Source organism: Channa argus, chromosome 1 (assembly GCF_033026475.1).
Source record: "Channa argus isolate prfri chromosome 1, Channa argus male v1.0, whole genome shotgun sequence".
In the NCBI taxonomy this organism is placed as follows: Eukaryota; Metazoa; Chordata; class Actinopteri; order Anabantiformes; family Channidae; genus Channa; species Channa argus.
This window is the reverse complement of record NC_090197.1, coordinates 37293994-37311993: the sequence shown is the minus strand read 5'-3', so window position 1 is coordinate 37311993 and position 18000 is coordinate 37293994. Positions and strand designations below refer to the sequence as shown.

The following is an 18000-nucleotide window of genomic DNA, read 5'->3' as shown; positions in this document are numbered from 1 at the left end:
CGTCATAAAAAGAAAAAGAGATTGCAAATCTGACCAGACATTTGATGCTTTATGTTGTTGACAGTTTTGAGTTCTTAGCCTTACAAAAGCTGTTTGGTCAGTGCCATTAAATAGGGCGGTTTGATACATTGTCTTTAAGCCCTCAAAAACCTCTGTAAAGAATACAATGCTTCAGGATATGTTTTTGTATATTTGAATATTCTTATGATATTCTCTGATATATTTTCTAACATCACTGAATATATTTTTTATTAAAGCATACAATGTGTGTTGTCATTGTGAGGCACTGAAATCTTGTTTGACTGCTGTTTTTATCAAAATACCTTTTAATCAGGTCTTCTTTTTCAAACACAACGAGCTGAATGTGTTTATACTCCAAGTAGCTCTGTGCACAAGGCTGTCCATTTCCCAATGAGAACATTTCCTTTCATTCTTCTGTGACAGGAAAGAAAAGAGGAAACAGCCTTTTTGAAACACATGGCCTTATCTAAACAACATTATTATATTTTTGACAAGAAAGTCCCATAGCAACATCCTCTGTGTTTTATTTTTTTCCTATGGAAAAGAAGATGCACTCCCTCAATGTGTGGTAGCATAGAGGAGGTATATTTACTGAGCAATCTTTTCAGTGAGGATAAGCTCAGGCCAGATGCAGAGAGATCCCAGGTTTCTTTTGCAGTTTAATTCGATCTGTCAATAGTGGAAAATAGATCAAACAATATGTGGCTCTGTCTTTCAGCAGCACTGCTTATGTAGAAATGATCTGGCTGCTACAGTATCTTGTTTAGCTGTCAACTCAGATGCCTAATCTTGGTTGAAAAGGAAACTTTTATTTGTGTGGTTTCTGTAGCCAGTAATGAGTTTTCAAGATGCCTAACAAACCCATGCTCGCCTAATGACTCGAGTGAGGTCAGGACATAGATGGATGTTGGATGTTGAGCATCCGCAAACTCTTTGAGAATGAATGCTTTGGCAGTCTACCTCTTCTGCTGTCTCTTGCACCAACCCTTCCATGACTCCCATTTCTCTGTTCCCGCACATCTGTTGATCCGGTGGTTTTGATGCTCTTTTCCTGTCACGTCTTACTGTTCTTCTGTCTGTGTCCAGGTTATACTGCTCCTGTCTTTTTCTGTCCCTTCCTCCCACACTCTCCACATGCATGTTTGTGTTTTCACTGAGCAGCTCTTCTGTCACTGTACAACCTAAATCCCTGTCAAAGCCACGGGTGGGGTACGTTGGACATCAGGCTGCTGTTTGGTGCCAGCATTTGTAGACTTAGTGCCTTCCGTGCCAAATCTCTGTGTGACTTTACTGCAGATGCCAAGACTTTTTGTTCTACCTGTCGCAATTAATTCATGCATTATTACAAGGTTAAACAGCAGTCACCTACAAACAAGGGGTTTCTATTAGCTCTTTTGCTACACTTTGCTTTATTGTGTATTGCAATTAATATTTCTTCTAGCATAATGAGACTATGTAGCAGAAACAAACTACCATTTCCAGTAAATTTACAACTAAAGAGAAAATATCACTCTGATAACTTTCTGAAATTGTAATGTTAGGATAATGTTAGAAAATTATTGTTCAGAGTTTTGCTGTTTTTGTGTGAACCTTGAAAACTAAGGGATCTATTGTGTTCCTCAAATCATCCTTCCTGGATCATATTTCATTGCCTTACGGTACAAGGAACAAAATCCCCCAGCAATCTAATCCAAGAGTTTAAAGAGTAGCTCTGTGCATGCCCTTTACCTGCTGCTAACCTTTTTTCAATGTCATGTTGAGAAATAAAATACTTTTAGCAGTCATGTCTGTCCTCGTCTCATTTAACATTGTGTGCGTGTGTGCAGAAACTGTCTGAAAACACACATTTTTAAGTATTGATCTGATCATGAATTTCCCCTCTTTTTCTCTGATGACATTGTAGTTGTAGTTGTAGTGTTGTTTAATCTGAGAACACATAGTAATCCCGTTCTGACCCCAGACATGTTTAATTAGTTGGCTAAATAGTTTGTGGATAATGCAGAGCGCCCTTGGGGAAAGTTGCCCAGTCTTGAAGGACAGTAAGAAAAAAGAGGGAGAGCAGTCTTAGGTGTTGCTCAGGGAAGAGATTAGAGTGGTCCTTTTTTGACCGGTGGGATCAGGGCCAAGCATCAAAGCTTTAAGTCTCTTTTTCATAGTGTGTGTTTTTTCTTTCTCTTTAATTTCCTCTCTATCTTAGATTCACTTTCCCTCTTTGCTTCCTTCATTCCCTAAAAATTGTAATTGATTTTCCAGGCTTAAAGTTCTCTGGAGAAGATCAGTGCAAAGCCACTTTTCGACTAAATTGATTCATATACATCTTATGTATAGTAAAATATCTGCACGATGTAGTTCATACTCTGAAAAATGTAAAGGGGCATCCATTCTGCATCTGATAAAATCATAATTTGTAAACATAGTAAACTAAGTCAACATAATTTGTTTTGAACATTTTATAGTAGTACAATCATTTAGCATGAGAAAACAGATTATATACATATTACTTAAGCAAATTTCTCTTTTTCAAATTAGAAACATGCCTCAGTAAATTTGTTGAGCTTTTGAGATGTTTCATAGCTTGAAACATCTTGTTTATAAGAATGTGTTTATTCGATTACAACTACCTAAAACCAATGTCAGATTGCAGCTGATACAGTCCGGAATATTGAGGAATAATTTGCCAAAATTGAATATGTTCCAGTTACAAGGTTGCTCTAAATCTGCTTTTAAAAAATAGGTAAATATACAAATGCAGTAATGTAGCATGGCAGCATCATTCAATTTGTTCACTGCTACAGACCTATTTAAGAGGCTTGTAGCATTAAAGAAGATAATGAAGGTAATGCCGCAGCTCTTTTTATCTATCTACTGTTCTGTCCTTTTGTTTTCATTCATGGAAGGGAACATTGATTAGAACAGCTCCAAGGTTTTTAAGTTTACATATACTGTACATGCAGTGGGCGATCTATTAAGGGTGCTGGCTAGTAGAGCAATTAGGGTCCCATGAGTGTATGCGATTTTCTAGAACCATACTGTGTGTACAGTAAAAGTCTCCAAATGTAAGCAGACGTGATGCATTTGCAGTGTTATTCAGTTCTTAAAAAGTTACAGCTGATTTACAGGCATGATGTACAGTATGCATAAAATGTACATTATAATGTACTTTCATGCATTTGTCTATGGCATTATACATCCATTATTGTTATTAATTACACCTCCTAGGCCAGAGAACCAGTCTGCAATAGACTGTATCGTAATTGTGTTCCACACACAACCTTCCTAAACCCTTGCTCATAAAAGCTTAATATAAAAGCTTTAATGAGAAATCCTTTTCAAAGTAGAAATCACTCTCTGTGTGATTCCTATTCCCTTCTATATTGGCGTACTGCACAGTGAATGGGTCATTTGAAGTTGCCCCATGAGAAATAACGAGTGTTCTGCCTGAGACAGCACAGCTCAGCAGCTGTTTCCTTCTCACTGGTGTTTATCTGATGTGGTTAATGCCAGCAATATTGCTCACCATGCCATCATCCAATACAGGTGATATAAAATACAGATAATAGGTATTGAATTAGGATTAAAATGTACACAATTTTTATACACCATTTTAGATGTTTTTGGCTCCTATAATGTACTGAAAAGACCTATTCTCATGACAAAAAAAAACAAAAAATTCAACTGAACATGCTATTATTGCATTATCAAAGAACAGAAGGCTTGCATGCATCAGTTCAAAAGGTCAAGACTGTTTTTAAATACATTACATGGATGTGCACACACTCACGTAAAGTAGTTCTGTACACACACACAGTTCATACAAGAGGAAGTGTGCGATTACAATAAACCCAGATGTGCATTGGAAAAAAGGCAGTGAGGAAGTGCATCGTATGACATCACTAATGGAGGGGAAGTTTTTGCATTACAGAGGCAGCAGAACAATTAATCCAAACACTGTGTGTACAGAAACCTCTGGCAACATATAAAAAGAATAATGTAATGTAATGTAATGTTTCTGCTTGATTGGTTTCAAAAACAATTTGGAGCAAGATGAAGGTATACTAAAAAGGAGATATTTGTATTTTTGATGCATAAATGGAAATGTTTCATTGAAGTAAAGTTGGTCACAAGTTTGTTTATATTCACAGTTTTGGTCTTTTTGAATTTTGATAATATTACTGATGATGTGTCTGGGAACTAAATTCAACGATGAAAAAAAAGTCTGATTATTATAATAACTGTACACACACATCTATTCCACTTTATTGCAAATCAAAACTGAAGGGAAGTGCAGTTCTAATGCAGTAATCCCTAATTGGACAGGAAATGATGTACAGTAGGTTAAAAATTGAACCAAGACTGTTGGTTGTTTTGTGTTGTTTTTGTTTATTTGTCAAAATGTTGCCTTGTCCAAAATCTTTAGCAATTTAGCTGCTTTTCCATAACTCAGCACTCTACCAGTAGTACTAATAATGGATCCGAAATACCAAGCTCTGATAAGTCAAAATTATCCTTTATATCAGCAGGTGAACAAATGTAGTGTAGTTTTGTATTTATACACGTTTTACACTGCTCACACTGGTCTTGGTTTACAGATGAAGGTCAAGTGTCCTACAGCAGGATCTCAGAATCAGGGCAATAGTTAAATTAGCACTTTGTTGTTTTACCACCACTAGCCTGTTTAGTAATTGACATCTCCTGCTGAGTACCCAGGAACCATGAGGGCTCATGTTACAGTGCATCAACATCAGTGACAGATTTCTCACCCGGATCCTCATGATAAAATGATACATCATTGCCAAGTGAAAGTTTCCTGCCCCAGCATGTTTGCAGGGTAATGGGGTGAAGAATGACAGATTGTGTGCTATTATCTTATTGGAGAATCAGTGCATCATTCATGAAAGTGTAAAGAGGGTTTAATGACTTGAGACTTGTTTAAGGTGGGGGAGGTTGCTTCATGGTGCTTGGAACTGGAGAGATGATGGTCTAGGATGTGTGGAATCAGTGGAGTGATGACATGTCATATTAAAGCAGTTTTATTCACAAAAGTTCTCCTTACAGCTTGAAATTTTAGGTTATCTGTGAACTTTTAGGATTACAAAGAAGGAAAACACAGGGATGCCATGGATGGGTGTGGATGTGGAAGAGCTCTTAATTGCTTATTTGCCCTGAAGACAAAAAAAAAGTGTGGCTGAACAATGAGGCTGCCCAGGGGAGCCTCCATAGATTAATTGGACAGATAGAAACCCTTTGACATTAACATTTATGCATTTGTTTACTTGTTTTCACTGAATAATAATAGACCACCTCCCTTGAAGATCCCTAGTCACCCATTAGTTCCGGTGTGTAGCTTGTTATGGATGAATATTGAAGCAGCAAAAGCGAAAACAGTTTATCTCAGTACTGGGCATACATACAGAAAGACAATTTTTAGAATGTTTCATTCTCAAAAACCTTTAATGAAGATTTAATGCTACTACACAAATGTGATCTCCATACACAGTATTTGGTTTATTATGCCGTAGATTTGAAAATCTTAAATGGCCTTTTGTAATCTGTTTGGAACATTTGCAAATAATCAGCCTTTGGGCAAATTGTGCAAAAGATGCAATTTACTGTATTTTGTTCTGTAAGTCCTTTTTAGATGTGGGACATGGAACATTACTGCCATATCAATCTCTTTAAGCAACAGTTTTTTCTCATTCCAACACTGGTGATTTTTACGGAAGTGTTCCGACATACCCACACCTGGCACAGAGAGAGTAATTGTGCTATTTGCCATACGTGCAAGAGTATTTTTTTTTTTTTTTTAGGTTTTAAATTAGTAGTTTTAGCTGAGGGTAAAATTTACCAAACGATTGGTGTTGTGTGGAACAGGCTGCTGATCACAAAGATTTATAATTTCAAACCACATTTTATTAACATCTACATTTGTTTCAGATTGTCAAAGCCACTAATTAGACATGTTGTAAAAGGCAAGACAGTGATTGAATATATAAACCACTTACTTCAGGCCTAAGTTGCTCTTTGCATTTTGAGCTCAATAAAATAATTGATGCTTACAGCCCACAAAGTTTAGAATTCCAATTGCAATAAATTCTTGACACATAATATGGCTGACAAACCAGTCTTGATTATTATTTAGATGAGTGTGTTTTACAGTTTGCTGTAGTAATTGCCTCTAGTCATCCACGTCACAGTTTGTTTTGTTTTTTTAAGTCTGCTACTGCTAGACAAGGACCTTTCCTTATTGCTCTCTCTCTCTCTCTCTTTGCAACTTTTGCATTCCCTTTAACAATGACTTAAAATTAACTATAAGACTTGTTGGGGTATTTTCATCTCATGTTTCAGTTTAGTATTCGATAAGAACCAGGCTTATCCGTTAAGGTGCATGGGTGCATACAGTTCAGACATGTGCTGTGCTAAAAGTGACATGTAAATGTTACTACGTAAATCTGACCTAAACTACGCTGCCATCATGACTTCTATGGAAAAGTGACCTTTCAGACATGACACTGATGTTCAATTGCTCTCAGATAAATGGAAAGCAGTGCATATTTGAAGGAGGCTATGGTGATTAATTTTGAAAGCTTTATCAAAATAGACATTATCTAAGTGGGATGTTCTGGGTTTTTATTAGCTTCCTACTATTTGGTCAGGTCAAACAACACTTTTCATATAATGTGTCAGTTTGAAGTATAAAGCTTACATAAGGCTCTGTAAGATGAGTTTCATGATTGACCCGTACTGTAACCTTAGAGACTGATGTTCAAGGAAACAATAACAACTGTGTTTTTATTGGTGTCTGCGTGCTAGAACAGAGCAATGCTTCTGTGCTGGTGCTGCTTCTAGTAAATTACTCTCACAATTGCACATGATCTTTCAATTATTAAGTTTTTTTTTTTTTTTCAAAATAAAGATAACATATACAATATCCTTTAGAAAAGGAAAAAGGGCAAATGGGGGGATTTAATATAAAACCTGTTACAAACAATTTTTGTTGTCTTGTCATTCCACCCAGTTAGCTATTAAAAAAAGACCAAAAGAATGGGAATAGTAATTTTTCAGTTGTTATCGTAGATTGATATTAGAGAGGTTTGTGACTCAACAAAGATTATTAGAGCCTTACTGAACTATGTCTTTGGGAAGAAATCAGTGGAATGTATTTATTTATTTATTTTAGATGCAGAGGTTGGTTGTTGAAGTTGAATGTCTCTTTTGTCTACAGCAATTGGAGATATTCAGCACAAGATTACAGTGGTAATTCTTTGAATTCGATGAATATCGATGTAGTCAATACTTTGCTATCTAGATATTTTTAACATCTTACAATACAAAGGGTTTATGATTCACTACTTGTTATCAGTGGCGACGTTACTGGTTGCCACCAAGCATTTTGAGCTTGAACCATCATCATTTGGTGCCCATGAATACTCTACGCTCCTTACTTTCTGTAATAACATCCCTTTAGCCACACTATTCAACAGAGTCAAACATTCAGCTTGGTGCATTAATTACAACAAACCACCTCAGTGAAGGTGGGTGTGAAGAGGATAAAATCACTAGCGGGTAGTTTAGCATCAGGTCGATAAATTGAGTCTGTATTATAGTAGCTGACCATAATGAGATGAGAGACTGCCTAGATTCATGCACAGGGTTCTTTCTTACTGTCGAAGTGTGAATTTTCCTTTCCACTTGTTTGACAAACTATTCCCTTTAAAGGGTGCAAAGCAATATGACATCATGCTCTTTGTACAGTTATGGGGAAAATATGTTTAATGTAGGACGCACTGTATTCCCATCTAAGATTCCAGCTGTGTAGGCCAGCAGCTCTAAAACAGATCATTCTTTAGCAGTTTTGCTGTAGTTAGCCATCAACAGCAACAACAACAACAAAATACGTATAAAAAGGTTTAACGCTTGGCACCAAATGATATTTAATCCTTTGTCTTCCCCCTGCAGACTTGTATTTACTAAAATTCTGTTATAAATACTATGTACATTTTAAGATTTTTTAAGACTCCTCCTAAAGTGCTTTTTCTTGCCATCATTAATGACATCACATAATCATCATGTCACATAATGTAACTGGCTTTCCCTAACCAGTATGTAAGGAAGCTACATTTTGTTTTAGCTATTTTAGCAAAAAAACATTTCTTTCAGCTTTCCTTGGAAAATCCTTTCAGCGCTGAAGCATTCACAGTGCATTTGTTTTTTTGGAAATGCTTTTTCTAGTTTTTCCTGCTGTTCGTCTTATTCTGTTTAAATCATAAACCTATGATTAGTATTAATGCTTCACTATAGCACAATCAACAAAACATACAGATACAACATTGAATATTTTAGTTTATTTTAATCCAATAGCTCATGACTAAAGATAAATAACACTTAATGCTTTTTTATGAACCTGATATTAGTGGATGACGTCTTGAATACTCGTTCAAAGCTAATACAGTCCCCTTTTATTCAACTTCTGTAAAGTGTTCAGGATAGTGGGTGTAGATCACTAATGCAATATATAAGCAATATCCAGATGTTTCCTTTTAGAGGAATGCTATATCCCAACACTCACTGACAATTGCCATTCTATTTTCCCCAAAGACAAAATCCATATGAACTCACTGTCACTTAGTGTCATTGGCTTTTCTGTCAGCTCCTATACGTTATGTTTCACTGGCCAAACATTGTTCATTGGTAACAAGCTAAGCAGACTTGAAAAGAATCATATGGTCAGTGATGTAGCTGAAACAGGAAAATGTCTTTTGAATTTATTATCAGGCTTTGTGTTTTCCCATGAATGCCTGTGGGAGGTGTATGACAGACAGCCTCTCTAAACATATCATTTGCTTCTGCTTTCTAGTGTAGGGAGCCTTGTTTCTCCCTCTGTGGTTTGTTTTACTGATGTGATGACTTCACTTGCCTTGGGCACCACATCACACACACAGAGCCTTGAAGGCTGCAGGACACAGACAGAGAATGTTGTTTCAGTGAGTGTACTCTCTTGGTGATTGAATGGCAAAAGGCAGGTCTTCATTTGTACTGAGCCCATTTTCAGCATTAAAGCAGATGCAAGATGCACCACTTTTTCTCTTCACCATAGCTTGTGTGTTGTGATCCTGACCACTTACAGTTTGAGTCACATATACATTTGTATCCGCAGGGGCCATTCTGTGTCTTTAATCACTAAAAACTACTTTTTAGAAATGGCAACTGTTGTTTACTTTCTTTCTGTTCCCCATGATTAAGGCCTTAATTTTCGAGAATTGTCATCAACTCGACCTTTGCACAAGACTTTAAATGTGAAGGAGCTGCTCTCTCTGTGAATTCTAACTAAGCAAATAGGAATCTTTTCTTATTAAGGAGCTATCTTTGGCTTGGTCAGTCAATATTTAGATAGGCTTGGCCCATTAGCCTTCTTGTTTTATATTGGTCTGCTGACTGCCAGAGCGTTTATATTGGGATATTTTAGTGTGCGCTCTCATTAATATGCCTTTTTAGCCACAGCCAATTGCTTGGTACATCAATGTGGTCCAGAAAGGAAAGTCTTGACTGCTAGTATGAAATTTTGTACAGACATTCATGGGGCCCAGGGGATCTATTGTAATGACTTTGGTGATCCCCTGACATCTTATCTATTGCTCCTAGCTGACTTTTAATACTTTTCAATTTTCCAGTGTAATACCTCCACATTCATTTGATGGACTGGCACATAATTTGGTACAGACATTCATTTTTCCCTGAGAGATAAATCCGTCTGACTTCGACTGCCATCACTCTCTTCAATTTTCATCTAGTACCATAATAACACACTATCTAAGTTGGTCTGCAACTTTTTTATTATCTGTTAATCAGCTAATTGATTTATCAGCTGATTGCTCATTCCGCGAATTGACAAAAGTATATTGGGCTCATTAAAGTTACAACTTTGCCTAGCTTAAGAAAAAAATGAACCAAAAGTTGATATGTATACAATGATATGTGACAACAGAAATCAAATCTTCTCATTTCAGAGGCTTTGACATAATTGAGAAGTTGCTCATCAAAGTAACTGTTGAACTAGATTAACTTAATTGATAATTTATATAGAATTGTACTTTTTACATTAATCCACAAATTTATGAAAGGATTTATATTACCAAAAATACAGGATAGTCAAATCTGATTCTTGCTTTACTGAACATGTGTCTTGTCTTGAGGGATTTATTCTTTTTTATAGTAGGGTCTAAAGTGCAGTTTTCTGCCACATAGATAACAACTGTTGAATGTGAAAACTGAATTGTATAAACTGAAAAGTTACCCTAAGTTCAGGCATTAATGTTGGTAAAAAGCCAATATGAATTAGCTAAATGTTTACCATTTAGCCTGTCATTTGTAAAAAAGCAGGGTACTGTACCTTCACATTAAGCTAGCAGCCAGCTGTAACCGCTTTTCTGGTTAAATTGACAAACATTTCCAGCAGCAGGTCTTTTCAGATGTCACTAATGACATAAAATTTGTAAGTAACTTGTTGGTTAAACTTTTCTCTGTAGCTTGTGTTTGTACAGGGCCAAAAAAGGATTGTTTGTGAGAAAAAATGTTTTATTCTATAATATGACTGTACAGCAAAAGAAGAACAGAGTCTCTCTACAACACCAGAAAATCCAGCAAAGGTCTTGAGTTTTTCTCCATTCATATCATGGCAATAGTTTAAGCTTATAAATGTAAAAGAAAATTAACCAGGGCCTCCAGTATTTAAATTAGGTATTATAAATCTTGGATCAGAGTATGAAAGTTACTTCACCTTAAAGCAGTTTGATTGTTATCCAGAACAACAAAAAAAAAAAACAGTTTAGCAACCCTAGAGCTACCATGTAGCCCAACGCCTGCCCAGGGAGCAAATAAGTATTTACTCAACATCAGCATGTTACTATTATCATTTTGAGATAGCTACAGTAGCATTTAGCTCCAGTCTCACTTGATGAAATAAATGTCTGAGACAACCTATCTGAACACAGATTAAGGAGAAAAATATATAGAAGATTTATATATTTCTACATAGTTATGTTACATTAGTTTAGAGACATCACACAGTTATTTTTTTCATAAACCCAGAGAAGTACAGAGATGGAAAGCACTCCTTACATTTTGCATTTTAGGGGATTTTTCTGTTTTGCTCTCTCCTCCCACTTTCATTCCTGTCTTTTCCAGGTTTTCTCTAGCTTTGTACACTTCAGTGCACTCACCACAACCAAGCCTAAGCTGAAGGGACACTGAGCTGTATGGAAATCAATTTGGAACGCAGCTGTATGTGGAAATAGAATTAAGCTTGTCAAGCACACCTCTTTAGTTCTTCCTCTCGTCTTCATCTCTGCCTCCTTCTGTAGTAGTATGCTCGTTTTCAAGTTAGGCATACAGTACCAAAACAGCAGCCATAGGAAGGCTTAGGGTTAGGCTTGTGGGGAGAGGGGATTAAAAGAAATCACTGAAGTTAGTACTCTTCAAAGGAAGCAGAGAAACTGCAAGAGGAGCCACATTTCTCTCAAATGGTATCATGCTCAAGGGGCTTTGTGTAATGGTGAGTTATTACATGAGGCATGGGATCACATATATGTAAATGAGGCTCAGCACTTTAAATTTGCACAGGACATTGTATTCTCTATATGCCTGAGAAAAGGATGATATTAAAAACACTGATTCATGTAAACAGCGAGAGATACTGAACTCCACGTTTCTCTATCATCATCATGCTGCTGTAGTGAGTATGTGTCTGCTATCCATGATTTGTTCTTTTGAAATAAAACCCATCAAAACAGATTTGGTGGAGCAACAACAGTTCTATCTGCCATATTTTCAGATATGATAGACTCATAACTGACTTTTTATGTGAGGAAAAAAAAGGTATGGGATTTTTTTTTTATGGTCTGCTGTAATGAGTTTTTCTGTGTCCTTGCCTGTATGGCCCCTGCCTTGTGTTAGTCATATCTCAAGCAGCCATTCATAGGATATGTCAGCAGTGTACTTATGTCAAAAGGTGGAAAGGGAACACAAAATCATCTGAAACATCCGAAGACTTCACAGAGCAGAAGTTGAAAGGTTGACAAGAATCATAAAGTTTGTTGCAACAACACAATGACTGTTTGTAGAAAAAGATATGTGGGTGTTTTTTGATTTAGATCTACTTGAACGGCTTTTCCAAATAGTATCTCATACTTGACTCAGAAATTGGAGCCTCCATAGAAAGTGTGGTAAACAAGTCATCTGGTTTTTAGAAATACTATGTAATCAATGCAGTATATTAATTGTCACAGAATTAAATTAATTCTGAATACAGTTTGTAAGATGCTGAATAAAAGTGATGGGAAAATATTTTTTTAGACAAGTAATTGTATTGTCTACCTCCCAAAGGAGCTATTTAAAGAGGCTGTCATCCATCCTGATTAACCTGGGCAACTATTGGGGAATCATTAATTAGATGACTGTGCCTGATAAATTGCAACACACACTTAAGAGCAGTGAAACGCGGGATATTGACTATTAAAGGAGATTTATATAATTTCTTTAAAAAGAAAAAATGTAAGGTTTTCCTGTTATAAAAGTATCAAAAAGCGGTGAAATAGTTCAGATGCACACTGGGTTTTTCATGCGACACTATTAGAGCACTTCATAAAACACGCTACAGCTTATTCTACAATTGATGTTGTAGAATAAATTGACAGTTTGAGGCTGAGACAATCATCTTGAAGTAGACTGAAGATGTATTAAAAAAGATTTTGCACATCCATCAGAATCTCAGCAGTTCTCTTCCATTCATAAATTTCACCATCTATCCTTGAAATCAAAGCAGCACTTCGAGAGAATTCATTTCTAGTGGGATCTGTGGCAATTTTCAGAATAATTCTCTTCTTCTGCTCTTCATCTAAATTGCATTTGATTGGCTGCATGTTGCTTTTGACAAAAATAGAGATGGAGGTGGGTAGCTGTTGCCAAGACAGGAGATATAATCACATGGAAGTATTCTGGTAGTCAAACTGCACCCTCATTCTTCATTTCCAGGGTTTAGTTGAAAAACATGACGGGGATATTTCAGGTGAAGATAACATTCTCTATCTGCGGTCAAGTAAAAATGTCAAATTCATATCTTTTTATGAATACACATAATCTCAGCAGAATGTATAACCTAGATGTGTTTTTTAAAAAGGTGCAGTGCAGATGTATTTCTCTGTACTGGGCATCTGATCCTCTGCAGGGTCATTTTAAAATGCAGAAAATACACAATCCCACATCACAGAGTTAAAAGGTAACCAGTGAGGGCAGAGGAAACATTCAGTAAACATTCATGGCCTCATAAACTCTCTGTGCTCTTGCCAAGGAGTTGATTACAAGCAGATTCTATCATGTAAAGCCCACAGCTTTAATATAGAATGTGTCATAGTAACAGGGGCCACGGTGCACTCCTCTAAGCTGGCTTTCCTAAACATACCACCAAAAACATCGCACAGAATTTACTTGGAATTACCACTCGCATGACAGAAATCCCATCTTAACTGCAAACACATCCTTTGTTAGACAATTTTGTTTTTGCATTTCTTTCCAACAAAAATGCCGCAAAGTATCATTGGTGTTATTTGGAAGTTCATCGGTTTCAATTTTTCACTCCAACTTTTTCCTTTGCAAATGATTTATTAAGATACACGTTTTGGGATTTTCTGTTAAGCATACTGTATGCTACCCTGCAATGTGTCATGCATTTATAATGAGACATACCGGGCTCTTTAAAGTGATTACTGGCTGCTGGCTTATCAGATTTGGTTAAGAGCTTGCTAATGGCACGATAAGGCACATTTAAGCGATAATAAGTATTTAATGAAGTTAAACGTAGTCAGGCCTGAGCTGCGGAGGATTGATCCTTTTTAAACAGGTCATGGAAAAAACTTACTTTAAATGTGCAGATAAGATGTTAAATGGTCCAGAAGTGTGAAAAAGTGCATTATTGGCTTAATCCACTGTCATCTAATTCTGGGTTTTGGTACGTACAGGCTGTGGGGGGTAGGACAGCATTGTGAGATATGAATGATTCTGTGGTCCTCTCTATTTTCCCTTATGTCTCTATGAATTCTGTGTTTCTTTTCTATTTGTAACAAGTCAATTTATGATACATTTTGTATCATTTTGTTTTGACATGGCAGTTTCGACATAAGGTGATTTATCTTCATATTAATCGTTGAAATCATACATGTACTGTATGTGAACATGTGAACAAAAGTTGCTTTTTAGAAATGAACCTTAAATCATCAAGCACACAAACACTCACACACGCCTGCCTGCAGCTGCAAAGGATGGGTGTTCCTCATGCTCCTTTGCCAATGCTTGAGGTGGGGCTCTCTGTGTCCATCTGCTCATGGCCTGAGGAGGAAAACACACGCGCATACTGACACACGGTTTAAAGTGGGTCCACAGATACACACACATATGCACAGGCATGCACATTCACAAAATAATTACCTCAGCAGGGATTCTACTCAGTCATGCTGAATGCCAGGGGACTCAAGGACACGTACAAATCACCTAATAAATGCAGAGAAAATCAAGTCTCTCCTAGCCTCTGAATGCTAAGTATTTTGATGACATTAACACTTAAATCCTTACAAGCAAAACAGAATCTACATAAAAAATATTCTAAAAAACCAAAAAATGATTCACACATATATATAAGTGAAAGGAAGGAGGTAGAGGATTAGTGAGAATCAGAGGATCCAGGATGAAACAACCAAGATCCATGAATACATCAGGAGGATGGCCCCATGTGATGATGTGCTTAGTGAATACTGGCAGGCAGCAGAAACCAGAGGAGCAAGTGAAAGAAGAGCAGGAATCCTCATGGAAGGAAAACCATTGCATGGTATGTACCACCGTCAGATGGAAGAAGTGGCTGATAATCCTACCAGTGTCTGGACAAGGCTCAACTGAAAGACAGCACACAGGCACTAGCAGCACAGGAGCAGTCTCCAAGTTAAAGATCAATAGAGGCAGGTCTTCAGGTGCAGGCTGTGCAAAGATGCCCCTGAAAAAAATACACCACATAACACCAGGTTGCAAGATGCTAGCAGGCAGGACATACATGGAACGCCATAACCAAGTGGCTGGCATAGTGCACTGAAGAATATGTGCCGAGTACAGGCTGGAAGTCCCAAACACAAAATGGGACACAGAGAATGACAGAGCTAAGATCCTGTGGGACTTCCAGGTACAGACTGACAAACTGGTAATGGCCAACCGACCCGACATATTAGTTGTGGACAAACAGAAGAACAAGGCAGTAGTGGTATATATATATATGTGTGTGTGTGTATGTGTGTGTGTTTGTGTGTGTATATATATGTGTGAATATAGATAGATATAATCTAGATATAGATATATCTGGACATATCTGTCTATATATCTATATCTATATCTGTCTATATATATATATAATATACATGCAAATTCACAGCACTGCAAAATCCTAGGTGTTTGATGTTTCCTTTGTTTGTTCTCTTCTTAGGGGTCTTTTTGCAAGCCATTACACTGAGACACATTACAGGGAGGATGGAAGTATAGTCACCGGTGCTCACAACTTCACGGTACGGTGGTACTTGAATTCCTTTGAGATTTCTTTTCAGGTTGACATGCAGTGCTGCTCTTCAGATATGCTATGAACACTGACCCTGACCTCTTTTGTTTCTTATAGCGGCTCTGTATCACATATGGTATTCTACTCCATGGCTTGTGTGTTAAATATCAATCAATTTAGCATTTAAAATTGCATTGTGTTTAATTAGTTTGATTTATTTTTTATCTTTTTTAATTGCAGTATGACTCAGTGTGGGTTAGAATTGACATGGCTGTTGCTTAGCAGGACATTTACCATGTGGCCTAGTTTTTGATAAGCTGTTTTTTATACTGTCTGAATTTGAGCCAACATTTCCATCAGGATATTTTTATGGAATCCCCTTTTATCAGCTGATCTATTCCAGACTACTAATTTTAGTCAATGTACACAAGCTATTTCTGGTTCTTTTAGTTTATTTGGTTTTTAAAAGAAAAGTACAATTGAAAAAGGTATTTTAACTTAAGTTAGTTAGAGATTTCTACATGGCAACAGGCAGTTGTTTTTAGGAGCCAATGTAGAGGAAAGACAAGATTTCTCTTGTATTGCAGAAACTAATTTAGGACTCTGAAATGTTACATCTCTACCTCTTTAACATAGCTAAATAGTCAACATAGTCCCTTGCCCTTTTGCGGCTAAGATAGTTTTAAATCTTTGTTAAACTGAACAGCAGTGAGGACAGGTTGCCTACAGCTCAGAGGCAAAGTGTTTGGTAATTCAGCAATGACTGGCAAATCTATTTCCCTTACAGTTATGCAAACAGTGTTTCCAACGCATTCTCTCTTACATTTAATTTTGAGTGGGACAATGTTACAAGCATTGCATCAGGCTGTCAAATACTGTATTGTCACAGAAAAGCTTCACGCAGCTGCACACTTTGAGTACATACTGTCACTGCACTCAGCAATCAGCCATGTGTTAATCAGGGATCAGTGGGGAAACATGTAGTGTAAATAATCTCTGCCATTCTAGGAATCATCAGATAAGACTGAAGAATCTGTAAAGATATAAGGATTTTTCTTTTTGCTCCTCTGGTATGTAAGGGTTGGGTTTCAGATCCACAAGACTTTTATTTTTTTGTGGAAATTCGCTAACATGCCTGACTTAACATAAAAGAAACAAACACTGAGGTCATGGATTAAAATACTTCACTTACTTTAAATATTGCATAGCTTTGATGAAGAGTTGAGTGTTAAAGTAAGAGATTCTTAAGGGAAAACAAAAGACAAAAACAAAGTTAACCACGATGTATTTAATGTGTTTCTTCTGCTTTCGTAGCTTCAGGAAATCTTCCCAAAATTAGCTTACAACTTATTTAATTTTGAACGGAGCTAATATATAAAAGCCACAGACACGTTGGCTATAACTGAGAAAGACGACAACTATTGCTGCGTGATGTGGTTTTTTTTTTAAACAAGGTAAACTAATCTAGGTCAAGCATTGCCTAAGTACAAAGTCTTTGTAGTTGCTCTATTTTTATACTTAATGAATCTTGATTCCATCAACACCTTGCTCAGTAACTTGTTAGAAATTAGTTTTGTTTTTGCAAACATTTAATTCCATAGAATTTTTTCCCGTAGTTTGTTGTCTGGAATGAGAAATGATCAGTGTATTGACTAATGACATGACTGGAGTGCTGATAGACAATATGTGGAGGTTTGTATTCCCTCCTAACAAGAACTGCATCTTCTGCTCTTGTTGTGCTCGGTGTTTTCACTGAGTTTGAAGAACCTCAAATGTCCTCGTTTCCTTCTGCTAGACTAGTCTGGTGGAGTAATGAAGGAAAAACAATTACCATTCCTCTGTCACCTCCCATCCGTGTCAGTTTTCTGCTTCTCCCTTCAAGTGTGTGTGTAGGTTGCATTAATTTTAAAAGGCCTCTTTGTACTGAGACATAGAGACGGAAATACTTTTCCACAGAGCATGCTTATTTAAATGAACAAAACTTATAACAGCATCAGCACAGTTCCATTGTATCTTGTCCTTTTTTGTGCTTTTGATGTCAGGTAAGAGCTACTGCTACAGGAAATGTCACAATGTTAATTTTAATACAATACATTTTTGATCACATTATCCAGTGGGTGAAGCTGTCTTTGCATAAAATGTTTTTATCCCTAGTGTGTAAAAGCTTTTTCTTTTTTTAATTGACAATCTCTTTTAGAATAACTGCTACTACCATGGGGAAGTGCAGACACATCCAAACTCTGATGTCACTCTCAGTACCTGCTCAGGCCTTAGGTAAGAAACATGCCAATATTACATTCAAGCCGCATTTAAACACTGCCCTTTTCGTGCTATTTGCCACTGCAATGTTTATATTTACTTAAGTCATTCTGCACAGCATCCCATCACTCTTAAGC

The 18000-nt window shown here is 36.8% G+C and overlaps 1 protein-coding gene across 4 annotated transcripts in view; it reads left to right on the top strand.

Moving 5' to 3' along the window:
* The window catches only part of adam12b (ADAM metallopeptidase domain 12b), a 71976-nt gene that overhangs the window by 18794 nt on the left and 35182 nt on the right, over window positions 1–18000 (top strand). For all 4 annotated transcript variants that reach the window (XM_067517947.1, XM_067517965.1, XM_067517956.1 and 1 more), the window contains exons 4-5: window positions 15536–15614; window positions 17802–17878. In XM_067517947.1, the coding sequence (XP_067374048.1) occupies window positions 15536–15614; window positions 17802–17878 (156 nt within the window). The remainder of the gene's footprint in view (window positions 1–15535; window positions 15615–17801; window positions 17879–18000) is intronic.